The sequence below is a fragment of the Osmerus eperlanus genome, chromosome 10 (genome assembly GCF_963692335.1).
Source record: "Osmerus eperlanus chromosome 10, fOsmEpe2.1, whole genome shotgun sequence".
Taxonomy (NCBI): Eukaryota; Metazoa; Chordata; class Actinopteri; order Osmeriformes; family Osmeridae; genus Osmerus; species Osmerus eperlanus.
The window spans coordinates 7,926,060-7,942,453 of record NC_085027.1 but is presented as its reverse complement, the minus strand read 5'-3'; the positions used below and the strand labels follow the sequence as shown (position 1 = coordinate 7,942,453).

General features: G+C 46.7%; 4 protein-coding genes across 5 annotated transcripts in view; 2 read left to right on the top strand and 2 right to left on the bottom strand.

Moving 5' to 3' along the window:
- Positions 1-16,394, top strand: part of LOC134027666 (high choriolytic enzyme 1-like) — a 71,072-nt gene that overhangs the window by 8,976 nt on the left and 45,702 nt on the right. The window lies entirely within an intron of this gene.
- On the bottom strand, positions 71-5,080 carry f2 (coagulation factor II (thrombin)). Its single transcript, XM_062471648.1, has 14 exons — positions 4,921-5,080; positions 4,607-4,767; positions 4,434-4,458; positions 3,940-4,005; positions 3,643-3,745; positions 3,027-3,160; positions 2,490-2,798; positions 2,202-2,312; positions 1,742-1,868; positions 1,368-1,535; positions 1,083-1,256; positions 816-994; positions 575-645; positions 71-299 (listed from the first exon to the last, which is right to left on the bottom strand). Exons 1-14 carry the CDS (start codon positions 4,991-4,993, stop codon positions 147-149), a joined length of 1,854 nt encoding a protein of 617 aa, XP_062327632.1. The 5' UTR covers positions 4,994-5,080; the 3' UTR covers positions 71-146.
- znf408 (zinc finger protein 408) lies at positions 6,253-10,344 on the bottom strand. The gene is made up of 4 exons (XM_062470607.1): positions 10,200-10,344; positions 9,172-9,397; positions 8,891-8,952; positions 6,253-8,810 (listed from the first exon to the last, which is right to left on the bottom strand). Exons 2-4 carry the CDS (start codon positions 9,391-9,393, stop codon positions 6,524-6,526), a joined length of 2,571 nt encoding a protein of 856 aa, XP_062326591.1. The 5' UTR covers positions 9,394-9,397; positions 10,200-10,344; the 3' UTR covers positions 6,253-6,523.
- Positions 9,654-14,788, top strand: LOC134027658 (uncharacterized). 2 transcript variants are annotated; one of them, XM_062470608.1, is made up of 8 exons: positions 9,654-9,784; positions 10,619-10,758; positions 10,856-10,965; positions 11,083-11,342; positions 11,955-12,022; positions 12,107-12,291; positions 12,562-13,269; positions 13,466-14,788. In XM_062470608.1, the coding sequence occupies exons 2-8, from the start codon at positions 10,694-10,696 to the stop codon at positions 14,449-14,451; spliced, it is 2,382 nt and encodes a 793-aa protein (XP_062326592.1). In that variant the 5' UTR covers positions 9,654-9,784; positions 10,619-10,693; the 3' UTR covers positions 14,452-14,788. The 2 variants fall into 2 exon arrangements, with proteins under 2 accessions (XP_062326592.1, XP_062326593.1); XM_062470609.1 differs by lacking the exon at positions 9,654-9,784 and adding an exon at positions 10,330-10,393 and having other exon boundaries at positions 10,623-10,758.

The following is a 16,394-nucleotide window of genomic DNA, read 5'->3' as shown; positions in this document are numbered from 1 at the left end:
CCCTATTTAGTACACAATTCAGAGTAAAAAATACTTCAGATTTTAATGTGTTCAAATAATCACACCACAGTTTAATCATTTCCTAATTCAAATCTTTTATTTCCTTCTCATTTTGATGGATGGAGATCACAAATCTGAGAGACAGATCAATCATCGTCGCCTCCTGCTTTATCGATGACCTTACTCATCCATCTTCTCATACGGAACAGGTGGGTGTAGAAACCATATTTGCCGTCTCGGTCGCAGCCCTCACCCCAGGAGACTATGCCAATCTGGTACCAGCGGTTGTCATCTGGGTTCTGGAAACCAGACAAGGAACGACCATCTGTATACTGTCTGTCTTCTCTTGACACCAATAGGACTTTAAACCCAGATGCTGTGTGATATTTATGTATGTTCTATATGTGTATGCTATGCTTTTATATAACCAAGCAGAGATAATGTGTTATCTGCTGCCACTTGTAGCATGGTGATAGTACAGTAATATTACTAACCCAATCTGATATGCCACGTTAAGTATAACTGCATGTGAAGGTGTTTTCTTAAGTGTTTATTAAGTTTCTGCTGTACTTACCTTCATGACAAATGGTCCTCCACTATCTCCCTCACAGGCATCACCTCTTGTGGGGTCGTCTGGTTTGTAGCCTGTAATGCACAAACACGCACAAACACATCACACATCCCACCCACAGTCAGGAGAGGAAACTAGTGTCCAGTGGATGAGCGTCAGATCCGTAGATCTGATCTGGGTCAAGGAAGGCTGCAGCATTGTGTAACAGTTCTCAGTCAGTCTTTATGGGTCCTCAGTTCCTCACCAGCACAGAACATGTTGTCTGTGACAGGGATGGTGGTGGACTGGCGGCAGATGTCATGGTCAACGATTGGTAGGTGGATCTGCTGGAGGACTGATGGTAGATTCTTGTTGTTAGAGCTCCACGTTTCCTTCAGGTTCCCCCAGCCTGTCACTCTGCCCTTATAGCCTGAAAACATTAACCTGGAAAGAGACAAAGAGAGGGGGTAGGCCATGCAGCACAAAATGCTTAGACTCATACCTAGGTAAGGTAAGAGAATAGCTGACTTACGTATTGGCTACCTTCTTGCTAGGCATGCAGATAGGATGAATCTCATCAGTGAATTGGATTGGTTGTTTCATGTGCAGCAAAGCAATGTCTCTGTTCAGGTTGACCTTCCAGTTATATTTGGGGTGGATGATAATCTCATCAATGGCCACAATCTTCTCGGTGCCTCGTTCAAACCTGGCAGCCACAGAGTAAACAGTCAACTAGATTTCTAGATGGATGAATTCATGGATTAATCAATCAATCACTGCGGTGTCCTTGATTCTAGCCAGGTGTTTTTGGACTCACTTGGCCCTGTTGTGTTTGCCGAGGCGGACCAGGATGTCGTTAATCGTGAAGTTCTTGTTCCAGGGTGGGTAGAGGATGCAATGAGCAGCAGTCAGGATCCACTCATCGCTGATCAGGCTGGCGCCACACAGCAGCTCCTGAGGGCTGCGCTTATACAGCATCACCTGCCTGGAACACAGTACAACATGTAAGCAGTAACAACTATGTGTAGCAGCACTGTGTCTGTAATTGTTACAGTGGATGAATCTCATGCGCTACAGTGCCGGACCACCTATTTGGGTTGCATGGCAATAAAGAACCTTCAAATCTTGCATCAGCGACAACAACAACTCAATCTGAAATGTGAGGACATGGAGAGGAGTGGTTGTTGTTACCATGGCGCGCTGGCCACCTCTGCGTCCAACCCCTTGACGATACGGCTCCCTCTGTAGGAGTCCAGCAGCTCCTGCTCTTTAGCGTCCTTCTTGTTCACCTTCTCAAACAGTGGCCGTTCACCGCACACTGACCACACACACATATACGTATACAAACACACACATACCAACACGCAACCATCCACACAAACACTTATCAACACACGTACACTCACACAAATGCCCGTTAACAGGTGCACACATACCAACACACAAGCAACACACACACTTACCAACACACACACACACACACACAAATACCAACACAAAACCACATACACACAAAGACACCAACACACAAGCATACCATCACCCCATCACACAGAAACAAACAAATACACACAATAACAGATTCACATAACATCAATGACTTGTATCAATGGCAATAAAGCCAAATAAATCATGTCAGCTCAGAACCCACCCTGCTCTCCATTGCCAAAAGAACGTGGGCTGAAGAAGGTCTTCCTGGGGCCAGAAAGAACACTCCTCTCCTTGCCTCCTGTACTATCCTGATAGTTATCTATGGGGTCGTCTGAAACACAGCAAACAGATTTTGACTCTTACTGTACACATAACCCATCAACCAAGGACCAACCAAAGGTTGGTTACTGTAAGTTGAATGGTTTTCTGATATGTACCATACACACACATGCTCTCTAATGACTCAAGAACGCATGTTCCCACTATCAGAAGACAAATGAACACTCACCACAAAGCTCCAGGTCGCAGTACTCTATGGTTGTCCTGTTGTTCTCCACAAAGCACCATGGCCCTTCAGGATCTTCATCAGGGTTCCTGCAATGGTTCTTCTCTAGCTTCACCTCAGGGATAAAGCCCTTACCCTTGATCCTAGCCTGAACAGAGGGCTCAGTCCAGGGCAGGCAAGTTCGGGCCTGCAGGGTGGTGGAGAGGGTGCCTGTGTAGTCCACCCCATTGTTGGAGAGGCAATCTTTCTTCTGAGCATACATAGTGTTAGTGTTTTGCACAGCCGGAGGTGTGGAAGGGACAAATGCCTTACCTGTAAGGAAAGAAGCAGTCAGACTTAACACATATAGCCCCTCCCCCTTCACACAAGCCCACACTGAACAGGCCATATGTTAATTATATGACAGCATCTTCACAGGGAAAGCAACATCGACCCCTATCCTCTATTCATACGGTGGTACATTGAGGGTATTCTAGATTTTTTGGTATCATGTCCAAGTGTGTCCAGTGTGGAAGGCGAGAAAAAGTCAGAATTACCCACCACAGATGGGGACAGTGCAGGGTTCTCTCTTGACTGTTGGGTCTCTGGTGTAACACCACGGGCCCAAAGTACTGCTGTCTGGGTTCCTGCAGAAGTTATCTTTCAAATTTGTATCCACAGTGGCATTAAACTCCCTGCAGTGAGACAAAAGTACAGCCTCATGTCAGAATTCACATCAGGACTGCTTTTAATCAGAACAGCCTCTAATAGGATAGCTTCTAATCCAGAACGTTCCAACCATGTTCCTGGATACCTTCCATCGTGTATCATGGATGACAGGTTAGTACAGTACAGCTACTTAACCCTTGTGTTATCTTCGGGTCATTCTGACCCATCAGTCATTGTGACCCACCGTCGTATTGCGACAACTTTACCGCATACAAAAACTTTTAACCGTTGGGCTGTCTCAGACCCCCCACATTGCGAAGGTTAAAAGAAAATGCTATTTATTTGTTTTTGTATTGGGTAAAATTGGGTAAACACAACGATGGTTTGTTGTGAACCTTTTGGTCATGTGACCCGAAGGCAGCACAAGGGTTAAGACATCATGGATGACATGTTAGTATCCACCTGTGATTTACATCATGGAGGAAAGGTTGTGATAGAGTTGACATACACCAGGTGGGGGAAGTTGCTTCTCCAGTACTGGCACAGCTTCCCAGAGGAGGTGAAGCTCACATTGCCCTTGTAGTTCAGCCCTGTACTGACAACACATTCTCCTGGAGAATACACACACACATATTCAGCTACTGAATACCTTACCTTGAGTTCTCTCAAGCAAGTACATTGTGTGCACACTGTACATTTTTTAAATATACAAATTATTTTATAATATGTCACAAGGAATCTGAACTTTCCCAAAGAACTTTAGTTTGCAGTGTGCTGTTTACCAGGTCATGGTCATGTTGTTTACCTTCTACACATTTTTTCACCACCTGTATGTTGTCTTTAGTCCTCTTTAGAGAGGTGCCTTCACAGTCTGAAATGCCACAGGAAAACACAGTACTTAAATTACATACAGGAGTACATGAGTAAACTCACATTACAGCATAACACAGAGGAACAGGAAACACCCCTGCTACTATATCCACCACCAATCCTAGCAATACAGAATTTGCGTAAATCATAAATGTCATAAATTGTAAATGATTTGTAATAATATTTCTCTGATTTTGGTATGATATCAACCAAGGCATGTTAACATCTCTACGTGTGTTGCAGTAAGCAACACAAATTAAGTCTACCTAAAAAGTAATTGACCAAGGCCTGTTGTGGGGCAATCAGCCCGGCTGTACTTTGTTCCTGGTTCAATACCTAATGTTTACTCTGCTCGTTATGACTAAGCACCTGCACACAGTATGAGTGCTAAGTATTTAATAGGCAAGAAGAAGATGAAAACACACGTACCCTGATAAGTTAACCAGAACGCTTTCTGAAGCAAACAAAGATAGATACATGATTGGATTAGATAGAGGGAGGGAAGCACCAAAAGCAATACAATTATTCTTTGTCATGTTAAGCCTCCCCATGTTCTCCTCATGCCCAGACGTTGTACAGTCAGTTCCAGTGATGCTTCTCACCGTCAGGTCGGTTATCTCGAACACTTCTCTGGCCTCCTCGTGGTCACAGATCTCCTCAATGCATTCTCTCTCCAGGTTCCCCGGCTTTAGCTCTTCAAATATTGAGTTTGCCCTCTTGGCTCGCACCAACACCTGTGATGCCCTCTTGTTGTCCAGAAACACTGCATACACACAACTTGAGATTGAACTCACACAATCACACTCTTGGAGAGTAACTCACACTCATGGATACATATCTAACACCCTATCCTACCACGTTTTCTGACTGGACTGATCAGGTCACAGTCATACCAGTTTTCGATTATCAATCTTACCGTCATCACAGAGTGTAATCTGGAGACCTGAGAGCAGGAGAGTGAAAAGAAGAGATTGAGTTATATTAGCCATGATGTGTGTGGAGCTCCTAGGACATCACGTCTTCTCTGTTCTGTTTGACTACTGTTCCCTGCCCTCTCTCTCTCACTCCCCCCAGAGCTTGCTGGTTAATATTGAACAGAATCAATTCAGGGGTCAATCAACCTCACTTTTATCATGGGTCTACTATCAAAGGTGTATTGAAATAGATGTGCTACCAGGGTGTGAATTACAGGGGGGGGGGGGGGGAGTTTGGGTGGATTGATCCCCCTAATTAAAACTTGGACCCCCCCAAAAGAGGTAAAAAAAACAGGTCGGGGGGGTCGATATATAATTCTTACCTGTAATCGTGAATATTACTTTATGCCCTGGAGAAGAAGTTGACCCCCCCGATTGGCATTGTATAATTCACACTGTGTGCTACTATCATGGCTAGCTACACCAGTTATATATGAGCTATTTTCTCTGGTCTGTCTACATACACCTTGACATGAATGAAAAAATGAAGAGGAAAATTTTAATGTGCTCACAATGCTACGGTACTCTATCCATTGACACAACGTGTCACCCACGCACACACAAATTGAACAAAAACCGAAACATTTATTGACTCTTGTGACTCCTGTCCAACAGATTCAATATTTACCTTTCAAATACAGGATTGTAAAACCAATACTCGTCTTTGTATGTCATTTTGTTGGTTGAAATGTCTGTCAGTTATAAAAGTTGGAGTAAATTGAGTTGATCAAAGCTGTGTGGTTAACTCAATTAAAGCCATGTAGCTTTCAACATTTTCTGCTCATTCTGAATAAGTCTGACGTATTTTGGTCCCTTACAACAGAGAACTAGAACATTCAGAATGATGCATCTCTGAGGCAAGTGAAATGTAAAAGCTGTCATAGTTTCAGACATCAGTGTGCTGAAAAGGAACATCTGGTGCAGACCAGCAATGGGTGACAAGGTTCAACACTTTTGAGTCAATATTTGCAGATCCCTTTAACTTAATCAAGAAGTACACCTGCTTCCAATGTTTCTTTTTTTTCCTCTAGTTTTCCTGGGATTTTTTCTTATCGTCCTTGAGGGTTTAGATGCCAATCTATGATCATCTGTAAATCTCTCTGTGATACTGTTTGTAAAAAGGGCTGTGTAAATTTGATTCAATGGAACATTCTGGTTCTCCAACAGAGAACAGCAGTGTATTAGGACCAATTGCTTAAGATTGTTGATTAATAACATGGGTGAAGCATTTGTAAAGTATTTCTATGTTAAATAATCTGTAAATGGCTTATGACTACATTTGTAAATTAGATGTTTGACATCTCTTTATTTGCCTTATAACTTGTTCATAAAATATATCTGAATCACAAGTAGCAACATTTATAGATCAACAAAGTATTAACAAATTGTACGATGCTTGTTAAGGTCTACATTTATCAGCACAGAGGCTCTCAGTTTACATCTCACACATTGTATTCACAATCTTCAAAGCTGAACTATGAAAACCTTTCAAACAAAACAGAGCTGAATTGAAAACTGAAGAAGAGGACAGTGTACGTGTTAGCTCTAGATTCCTGTCTCTATCTCGACGGTCTGGGCCACGGAGCTGAGTCCATTGTCTCCCTGTAGAATGACCAGGTTACCGTGGGCCTTGTGCTCTCGGACAACAATGCACTTCTCGTTAGAGTCTGAGACAATGATCTCCAGCAATTCCTGGCTGAGCTGTCCAGCCCCTTCCTCTAAGATCACCCCATTGACAGAGAGGGCAGAGTCTGATGTGCCAAGAATAACTTGTCCAGAACTGGACACACTTAGGTCCTCCAGGGTCTGGACATACAGCACTGTTTGGTCCTCTCCCCCCTCCACCAGGCCCAGATCCGGGGGCTGATCCCAGGTCTTGTCCACCGCCCTGCGAGGTGTCTTCCTGGGGCGGCCCCTCGTAGGACGAGGGTGACTGGCCTCCAGAGCTGCAAGAGCATCCTCCAGCTCCCCAGCCCCGGTCCTCTCCTCCTTCCGGCGATGGGACAGCTGGTGTCGCACCAGGCTCTGCATCAAAGTGTATCCAGCCCCACAGGTCTGGCAGCTGTATGGACGCTCCTCCAGGTGAGACTTCATGTGGCGCCTCAGCTTGGTGGCCGTGGTGTATGCTTTCCCACACTCCTCGCAGCGATGGGGCCGTTCCCCGGTGTGCAGGCGCTCGTGGGCCCTCAGGGTGTGGGGGTCCCTCAGGGCCTTACCACAGACAGGGCAGAGGTACGCCTCCCCAGTGTGGGAGATCAGGTGCCTGCGCAGCTCAGGGGCCTGGGAGAAGCTCTGCTCGCAGTGCACACAACTGTAAGGCTTCTCTCCTGTGTGGATGCGCAGGTGTCCTTGCAGGTTTCCACGCTGGCGGAAGGTTTTCCCACAATGTGGGCAGGGGTATGGTCGCTCGCCCGTGTGCAGACGCATGTGGTTCCTGAGGGAACCGGAGCTGGCCAGCTCCTTGGAGCAGACTGGGCAGCAGGTTTTGACTGGTGGCTGGTTCTGCTCCTTGGCCCGGTGAGCCTGCCGGTGTATCCGGAGAGAGGGCCTGCGGGCAAAGGCTTTGCCGCAAATGTCACACACAAATGGGCGCTGGCCGGTATGGAGCACCTCATGCTCCCGGAGGTCTCTCTTCACCCCGTAGCTTTTGTCACATTGCTGACACTTGAATGGCCGCTCCCCACGATGCATCAGTATGTGGGCTTTGTAGTTCTCCTGTGAGCTGTAGGTTTTTGAACATTCGGAGCAAGAGTAGGGCTTGAAGCCTGAGTGGGTGAACTGGTGCTTCTTCAGGTGGCACAACTGGAAGAAGCTCTTGGGACACTGGTCACATCTATACCTCCTTTCCCTGGTGTCAAACTGAAACCGATCCGTAGAATCTGGCTCTTTATTCTTCTGTACAGACTTATCTTGGGAGATTGGTCTCTCTCTATCTGTATGACTACTCACTGGATGTTGGTTTCTTGCCCTGCCTCTGGGTAAACCCCGTTGGATCCTCTGCTGACCTCCCAGAGACCTACTCTGACGCTCCTGGAGTTGGTGGTTGATGTGGCTGAGTAATGAGTGCACCTTCCTGGGTTTGGCTGCCAGACGAGAACTAGCCCTAGGGGCTTGAGCTGTAGGACCTTCGGCTTGGTCCTGATCACCTAGATCCCCTGATTCAGCCCCAGGCAGCAACAGAGTTGTAAAGGCAGCTCTGTCGAGAGCAACACTTTCTACCTTGATGCTTCTAAACCCATCCACTCCTCCATTCTGCTCCGCAGTTTTGTTGTCCTCTGTCCTTCCTCTTTTCTCCAGCCGCTCCTTCTCTTTCCTCCTTGTGGGCCTCTTCTTCCTCCTGTACATAAGAGGTTTGCTCCTCCTGATCTGAGTCTGGCTTTTACACATCCCCTCTTTCTCATTCCTCTCATCCTCCCTCTCCATCTCATCCCTCTCATCCTCATCCTCACCCTCCTCTTCCATCTCATCCCCCCCTTTCTCAGGCTCTTCCTCTAGACAAGGACGTGCAGTGTCCCCATCTTTACTGGTGTACGACACACTTCCTCCACAGACTAAAGGTTGCTCCGCTACCACTGGACTGGTGGCAGAAATTGTCTCCTTTCTGGACCTTCGAGGGGCTTCCTGTTTCCGAGGTTTCTCTAGTGGTGTACCTGGCCCAGTTTGACCTCCTACAGACTTCTCTAGGGGTTCAGGCAAAGTCTGGGACTCCCCAACCCAGAGAAGGAGTTCTGTCCCTGGGGATATGTCCTGGCAGGCCCTCAGAAAGAGGCCTTCAGCCAGCTGGTGGACTGTCACATTCCTCTCCTCCTTCCCCTTGGCATTGCACGCAAACCTACAGGGCAAGATCACAGAAATGGTGTCTCTTAGAATGACTACTGAGTTTGGATTAGATCACCAGTTACTAACTTGTACCTGACCCAGTAGAACTGGTCCCAGAGAGGCCCATTCACCACCCCTTGCCATTCTCCATCCATCTATGAAGACGAGAATATGAAACACAAAAGGATCAAATTAAATGTATCAATTTGTCCATCGGAAATGTACTGGTATTTACATCCCACTGTTGATATCAGGACATGTTTGTTAGTGTTTCCTCTATAACTGTTTTACGCTTTTATACGTTTCAAAATATTGTATCAATTACGCCTCCACAGATCACGAATCTATCAAGGTCCTTGCCTACAGAGACCCACCTCTTCTTCCCTCTTGCCCTCCCTATGACAGTGGGCCTGGGCCTGGCTCTCCAGCCCCAGCATGGCACCTCTTGGCACTGCACATCTGACACACCAAAGTCCAAGCTGGCCGTCATTGGCCAGGGAGGGCCCCACTGCCAGACCTCTGGGGACCGACCGCAGCATGCTGTAGAGGTAGAAGGCCTGGTCTAATGACCCGTTCGTGCTACCTGGAGACTCCATCACACTCTGTAATACATCAAAGACATACACACAACATCGATCAAGTCATAATATCAAATACACTGTATTTCTCACTTTATCTTTAACATATAACATGAAGTTATGCGGCCATGTATGTGGGCTACTCATTATCGGTTAACGTTGTGGTGACAACTGACAGTTGACCATTTTTTGTTATTTATGTCGTTGCGTTGGCCACTAGCCTGTTTGGCTGGTCATATCTGCTCTGCAGGACCAGGAGCATGCGCGTCATTGAGATGGGGCGGTTGTATGAATGCCACCCGGTTCACTTATGTTCACTAAGATTTGCAATTCATTAGTTACAATATAAAAATAGCTGAATAGCTGGGATCGTAAAATAGTAAAGAGGAAGTCGGGGCTGTAAAGTTAGGTAAGCTTATCATTCAGAAAAAGTGCACGGCATCCAGCACAGAATAATACACCCACAAGTTGCAGCCAGCAGTGCACAGCAGCAGCATGCTAAGATATCAAGCCTACTCTGTAGCTAGCTAAGTGATTATCTATGTGTATGAGACTAAATGTGCAAGCATCTACCATGTTTAACGGCAGGAGATTATGGCTTTGGACCACGTAATAATTAATTTGTCATTTGGTAGCGACAGCTAGATAGCTGTGTTAATGTGTGAACGGTCGCCTAGTACAACAACCCGTTCCTAGATAGCTTCCGAGCTAGCACTGAGCACTACACACATGTAGTTTACATGGCATCAATATCAAGATACTATCGCTCTAGCTTTACATTAGGCTGCTTGACATGTGACAGCAACATGTGAAATAATTTCGACTAACCCAGGGTATATTCGGGGTCTTGATCAGTCCTTAGCAACAGTTTTTTCCTTTGAAAACTCCGGGAATATTATCGTTCGCCAGCCAAAAGCACAAATTCCGGAAGTTAAAATAGTTTCCGTTTAAACAGTCCGAAAGGAAACATGTCCTATATTCATTTTTGGCATACGCGAAACCTTAAATAAGCTTGCAAGTGTCTTAACTACTCAATAGTTGCATGCAATTTAAGCTTTAAATTGTGTTACAAAAACAGCATTGGTTTTTAAAAATAGTGTATTATAGATAAGACATATTCAAGCAATACTGAGTAGTAAGTACGCGATGTACAGGACCACCGTCCTGCAGGTGTGCGTTCCTGCGGTCACGGTGAGATTTAGTATAAATCAGACCGTAGTCTGTATTGCTGTTCTGTTGCCAGGTAGCAATGCCATGGTAAACTGAGGCTGGGCCGGAGGGGACCTTACCGGTTGTGGAGAGACCAGTCACCAGCTTCATGGCAGAGTCCTTAGTTGTTCGGAACCACCATGTCTCCACAGATGTACAACTCTGCTCAACAGAGTAAGGAAAACCTACCCATATCTTGAAGTGAGGTTGTGTGTTAATGAAATTATACCTGTTTAGTTAACTTCTCTTTGCAACTCAACTCATCCCACAGTGAAATGGAGTTGGAGACGTTCCAGAATGAAGCAGAGGACCATGACCAGGGGTTGAGGGTGGAACAGCTGCTTCTCACCATAGAGAGACACCAAAGACTGGACCTCTGGTGTGAGTACCACTTCCAGCACATCCTGCTGGAGAAGAGAGCACCTTTCCGGAAACGTTTGATGCAACATCACTTGCTCTCACACATACCTCTTACATTTATTGTGTGTCTGTGCCCAGTCTGCGAGGATTGTAAGGAGTACTTTGTGGATGAGTGCCCCACTCACGGCCCCCCAGTGTTTGTGCCAGACACCCCGGTTCCCGTAGGCGTGCCTAACCGTGCAGCACTTACAGCACCCTGCGGTGTGGAGGTGCTACAGGAGGGCGGAGAGGTGGAAGTGTGTTGTGTTTCCCCGGACCTTCACCGGGGAGTGCTATTTGGACCTTACCAAGGAGAGGTGGTGGCCCAGGACCAGTCCTCTGGCTTCTTCTCCTGGATGGTGAGTATCTGAAGTCTGGGACCTTTGGGTTCATAGCAAATAACTATTTAGATTTGCGTGTTTCTTTTTGAGGTAGACCAATATTGATTTTTTTCTACGGATATTGATGCTGATGGTTAGGAGGGGTGAAAGATGTGTAGGGAGTCAGGTGGCTGAGCGGTTAGGGAATCGGGCTAGTAATCTGAAGGTTGCCAGTTTGATTCCCGGCCGTGCCAAATGACATTGTGTCCTTGGGCAAGGCACTTCACCCTACTTGCCTTGGGGGAATGTCCCTGTACTTACTGTAAGTCGCTCTGGATAAGAGCGTCTGCTAAATGTAAATGTAGATGATAACTAATTACTTTGCCTTTATATAATTTTTTTATCAAATCAATGTACAGAATAAAAATACTTTAATAATATAATAAAAACATTTATAATAGCACAAAATAATATAAAAACGAAACATAAAATGGATCAATCCAAAAATATAAATCATATAAAAAAAATCTGATATACACTGATTTACAAAAGGCTGATATTGAACTGCCAAAAATCTTTCAATCCCAAGTGTTTGTTTTTAACTACTCTTACCCTGAAAGATAATAGTGTTGTTCTACTTTTCCTCTCAAGCTGGTGGATGAGAACAACTGTTATCGCTCTATAGATGGCAGTGATGAGACTAAGGCCAACTGGATGAGGTAGGGTTATACATTCACACATCCACACACACACACTCAAACATACACTTATAGCTAAGGTACAAACACTGTGTTTGTATGCAGGTATGTGCGTACCTCCTCGGAGGAGGGCGAGCGTAACCTGACGGCGTTCCAGTATGGCGAGCACATCTACTTCCAGGTGAGCCGTGAACTAGCAGTGGGAGACAGACTGAGGGTCGGATATAGCCAGGAGTACATGGACCGACTTCACAGCATGTCCCTGGACACAGTCAACAACCTGAACACAGGTAACATACACTCATATACACATATTTATGCATACATACACACCTGTATACAATAGATACACATGCATACACCTCAACATAAAAATATTATACACACAGTATGTAACAAAAATTATGGACTTATCCATTTCACAAATGTAATATTCAAATTTCCTTTCAAGACACCAGAGGGAGCTCTTACATTGTGATAAAATAATCAGATGCATGATCAGGACCATCTCCCCCCCCCCCCCTCCTCCAAAACCCCCCACCACCACCACCCATCCATAGAGAAGGACAGCCCAGTGTGGTCCAGTCCGTGGAACGTGACTGCGAGGGACCGCGAGGCCACGCTGGCACTGATCCAGCACTACGGCTCACCGGACATCCAGGCTCTGTTAAGTGACCGGACCACCAAGACTAAGCAGGTGTTTGAGGTGATTGCGGGTCGGATGGAGGCGCAAGGCTTCGTGGTGAGCCAGGCAGGCTGGCAGGGAGGGAAGCGCTGCTTCCAGAAGTGGAGGAACATGGAACGCACCTACAGGGACTACCTGCTGGCCAACAAGAAACTGGACGGCAGCCGCAGGAAGCAGCCCGAGTTCTTCCAGCAGTTCCATGCCCTTATGGGCCAGAGGCTCAGCTCCAAGATGGCTGCCGCCGCTGCAGACTGCTCTGCTTGGGGCGGGGCTAAGGTCAAGTCCAAAAATGTAGCTCCGCCCCCTACCTTGCCTCTCTACGCTATTGTGGTTCCGTCCAATCAGATGGTCAACCTAAGCATTCCCTCTTCATCATCTTCGTCATCTTCAGAGGCAGAGCTCAGGGTTCAGGCTGGCTCCTCCGACCCAGAGGCTCAGACCAGGAAGTCGAGCAGAGCCAGACCCAGACCCATCAAGGAAGACATAGGGGTTGGGCCAGGTGGGGAAAGGGGCCGAGGGAAGGGGAGGGGCAATAAACAGCAACAGAAGAGGAAGAGAAGATCGTGGCTGGGGGAGGAAAGAGGTAAGTTCCCCGGCTCATGTTCAGCTAATATTACAGTCAGGGTCTGTGTCTTAAACTGATGCCAAGCTCTCTACTCATCATTGCTTCCCTTCTCCCTTTTTCCCTCCTCTCTGGTTCCCTTATGCCACACCCTCCCATCAATGCCTTCTCTTTTTCCTCTGTCTCTCTATACCCATTGTTCCCGCTCCCCATGCAGCAGAAGAGGGTGCTGTGCAAGATGGAGGAGTGGTGTCGGTGTGGTCTGAAGGGAAGGTGACCAGCCTGGACCTTGAGGCTACCGAGGCCCTGGTGGAGCTGTATGCCTCTGCTGAGATCCAAGGGCTGATCCGGGACAACAAGACCAGAACCAAGCGCATCTTTGAGATCATAGCGAGTCGTCTGCGGGAGCAGGGGTTCCCCCTGAGTCCGGTGCCAGAGCAGGCGGGCCAGAGATGCTTCCAGAAGTGGAGGAACCTCTCCAGAGCCTACAGGGACTATGTTTTGAACCATGACCCCCACAGGACCACCTTCAATTCCGCTTCTAACTCAGCCTCCACACGTAGGAGGCCACGCCCCCCACCTTGCTTTAAACAGCTTCACAACCTGATTGGCCACCGCCTCAACCTCCCACTGTCCGGTGATTTGCCAGGGCCAGATGGGGCTGAGGGAGAGGGAGATGGACAAGCAGAGCCAATGATGAATGGGGACATAGATGGAGAGGTAAATGGAGATGGACAGATTGATGAAGGGACAAATGGAGATGAAGACATAGATGGAGAAGCAGATGGAGACACAGAGGTGGAGGAGGAGGGAGTCAGCCAGAGTCTGTTACACATAGTGGAGGTACCCGCCAGTCCCACCGAGCCCTATCTGCCCCCTTCCACCTCCACTTGCTCCTCCAGCTCCACTATGCCCTGCCAGCCCTCTCCACCCAGGGATCAGCACCTCCTGCTGGGTCAGAAAAGGAGGAGGAGGATGACGGACATCCTGGAGGTGCTGCAGGGGTACAGGGAGGAGGACAGGAGGAGGGAGGAGGAGAGGCAGAGGAGGGAGGAGGAGAGGCAGAGGAGGGAAGAAGCGAGAGAGCAGAGAGAGGAGGAAAGGTATGACCAGCTGAGAAGTCTCCTCAGGGAGCAGCATTCTGAGACCATGATAGTGATGAGGGAGCTGATCAACACCGTGAAGGCTGAGAAGAAAGTGTGAAACTCCTCCCCCTTCCTCCCTGGTTACACCACCCTTGGTAGTTTGATGTTACAATGTGAGCTGTTTCACATATGTTCACTCTGAACATCAAACAGACTCTTTGCTGACATGACAGTTTGTTTTTACATGCAGTGCATTTTAGACGCAGTATGAGACTTTGACTAAGATGCTCATGGACCCAGAGGCTCTTTACATGCTAGGACATCTGACGCTACATCCCAGGTATTGGCACGTGGTACTTTATCTAGGTTCCTTGAAATCTGACCTCGGTCTATAAATCGTTTTTCAACTCCCCTGTGACCTTATTTGCTCAAATAAACCTTTCGGTTTGATTTCAGTGACTTTGAGATGCTATTTTGTCTGCATGCACAGCCTTGGGAGATACAGGAGGAGATTGGCTGGAGTATAGTTTCCACTTCATAAGATGTGTATTGGATTCACTAATTATTCATTCAGATGCGTCTGCTTCCGGAGGGAGAGGGCGACGAGAGAGAGGGGGATGATAACAGAAAGACAGCAGTTAGACCCAGCAAGGGCGAGAGAACAATGGGTTGGAGCAGAGAAGGATGGCAAGCCAGTGACAGAGGCACCCAGAGAGGGAGAAGAAGGTGCGAAAGGAGAGACAGCAACAGCAGTAAGAGCAGGAGGCAGAAAAGGCCAAAAGAGAGAGAGAGAAAAAGAGAAAAAAAAGATCACAGCCAGAACCAGACAGACAGAAGCTCTCTGGCTCATACAGCCTGCTGTCTCCTGCCTACTATCCATTACATGGAAATAAGGTTTCATCATTAGCAGAGCTTGGCTGTGTTGTTGTTCAATAGGCTGCAATAGTGTGTATTGTCTGCCATTCACCAGGAAACACAACCTGGACTAAAGATGACTCATTCCTACTGTAACTTAAAAACCACATAATATGTTAACTCTACAAAAGTAGGCTGTAGCAGTCGCAATGCTGATCAAAAGGAATATAACAGTTTCATAACTGAGCACTTTATTGAAAGAAGCACAAGTTGGATCTAAAAACACTTTTATTAACTGAGATACTGCAGTGTTTTCTAAATCAAGATGGACGACAGTGGAGTATGCCAGTGTAACAGAAGTTGAGATAAGTACTGACTCACCAATGATATGCTGAACAACAGGACAGTGAAGCAGTATATTAGTGACCAGACCATGCTTGGGAGTACCTGTATAATAGCCTTTTTAGGCTAGCTGTTCAGTTTGCTTTAGAACAAACATTGAACTACTGTAATGGTCTTCATACCAGTTTAGCAGAACGAGGACAGAAAGCAGCAGGTTATATCAGTTTGCAAATACATGAAGGTTGCTTTTTTAATTTCACACATTCTGGTTTTAAGTTGTTCAAAGTTTGACCTCTTACAACATTCATTGTTTTTGTAGACTCCAGAATGGGAAAGTCAGTTGGTGAAAGTCAGTTGATGGAAATAAAATGTCTTTGTCATCATAGCTTTGAGCGTTGTGTTGGTTTTTCGCTAGCAGAAAGCATCTGCTGTTGCTGCTCTACTCTAATGGACCTGCGTGTTCCGTAAACCGCAGAGACTTCAAACTAACAACCATGCAGAGAGGCTGTGAAAGCCACAGCTGATATACATGCTGATTGAGTATTCAGATGAGGAGAGGGAGAGCAAATGTATGGGCTGGCAAGCACATCCATCAGGTGAATGTGCTTAAAACCCCCTCACCCCCCTCCCACTCCCCACCACTACACCTCTTTTAAACAGCCACACGATGGATAGACTAGTCTGAATAGGCCCAGGCTTAGATAACCGTCACTACAAAGCTCATTACAAAATCTATAATTGATACAATCGGCATATATTGATATGTACACCCTCTTATAGAGGGATTGTTGATGACTCTAGAATGACCAAAGGAATACTGCAACAGCACATGACGAACAGTATGACACCTGGTGTGTCACCTTA

What these genes read in the sequence shown, in the direction of transcription:
- znf408 (XM_062470607.1), bottom strand. Translation starts at nt 9,393, where the DNA reads ATGGAGTCTCCAGGTAGCACGAACGGGTCATTAGACCAGGCCTTCTAC. An exon ending in AGGGCAAGAGGGAAGAAGAG is followed by an intron (nt 8,953 to 9,171) that starts GTGGGTCTCTGT and finishes TCGTCTTCATAG; the next exon opens with ATGGATGGAGAATGGCAAGG. An exon ending in GACCAGTTCTACTGGGTCAG is followed by an intron (nt 8,811 to 8,890) that starts GTACAAGTTAGT and finishes CTTGCCCTGTAG; the next exon opens with GTTTGCGTGCAATGCCAAGG.
- LOC134027658 (XM_062470608.1), top strand. Translation starts at nt 10,694, where the DNA reads ATGGCAGAGTCCTTAGTTGTTCGGAACCACCATGTCTCCACAGATGTA. An exon ending in CCAAAGACTGGACCTCTGGT is followed by an intron (nt 10,966 to 11,082) that starts GTGAGTACCACT and finishes GTCTGTGCCCAG; the next exon opens with TCTGCGAGGATTGTAAGGAG. An exon ending in AGTCAACAACCTGAACACAG is followed by an intron (nt 12,292 to 12,561) that starts GTAACATACACT and finishes ACCCATCCATAG; the next exon opens with AGAAGGACAGCCCAGTGTGG.
- f2 (XM_062471648.1), bottom strand. Translation starts at nt 4,993, where the DNA reads ATGGCTAATATAACTCAATCTCTTCTTTTCACTCTCCTGCTCTCAGGT. An exon ending in GGTGAAAAAATGTGTAGAAG is followed by an intron (nt 3,746 to 3,939) that starts GTAAACAACATG and finishes TGTATTCTCCAG; the next exon opens with GAGAATGTGTTGTCAGTACA. An exon ending in CTGCGACCTGGAGCTTTGTG is followed by an intron (nt 2,313 to 2,489) that starts GTGAGTGTTCAT and finishes GCTGTGTTTCAG; the next exon opens with ACGACCCCATAGATAACTAT.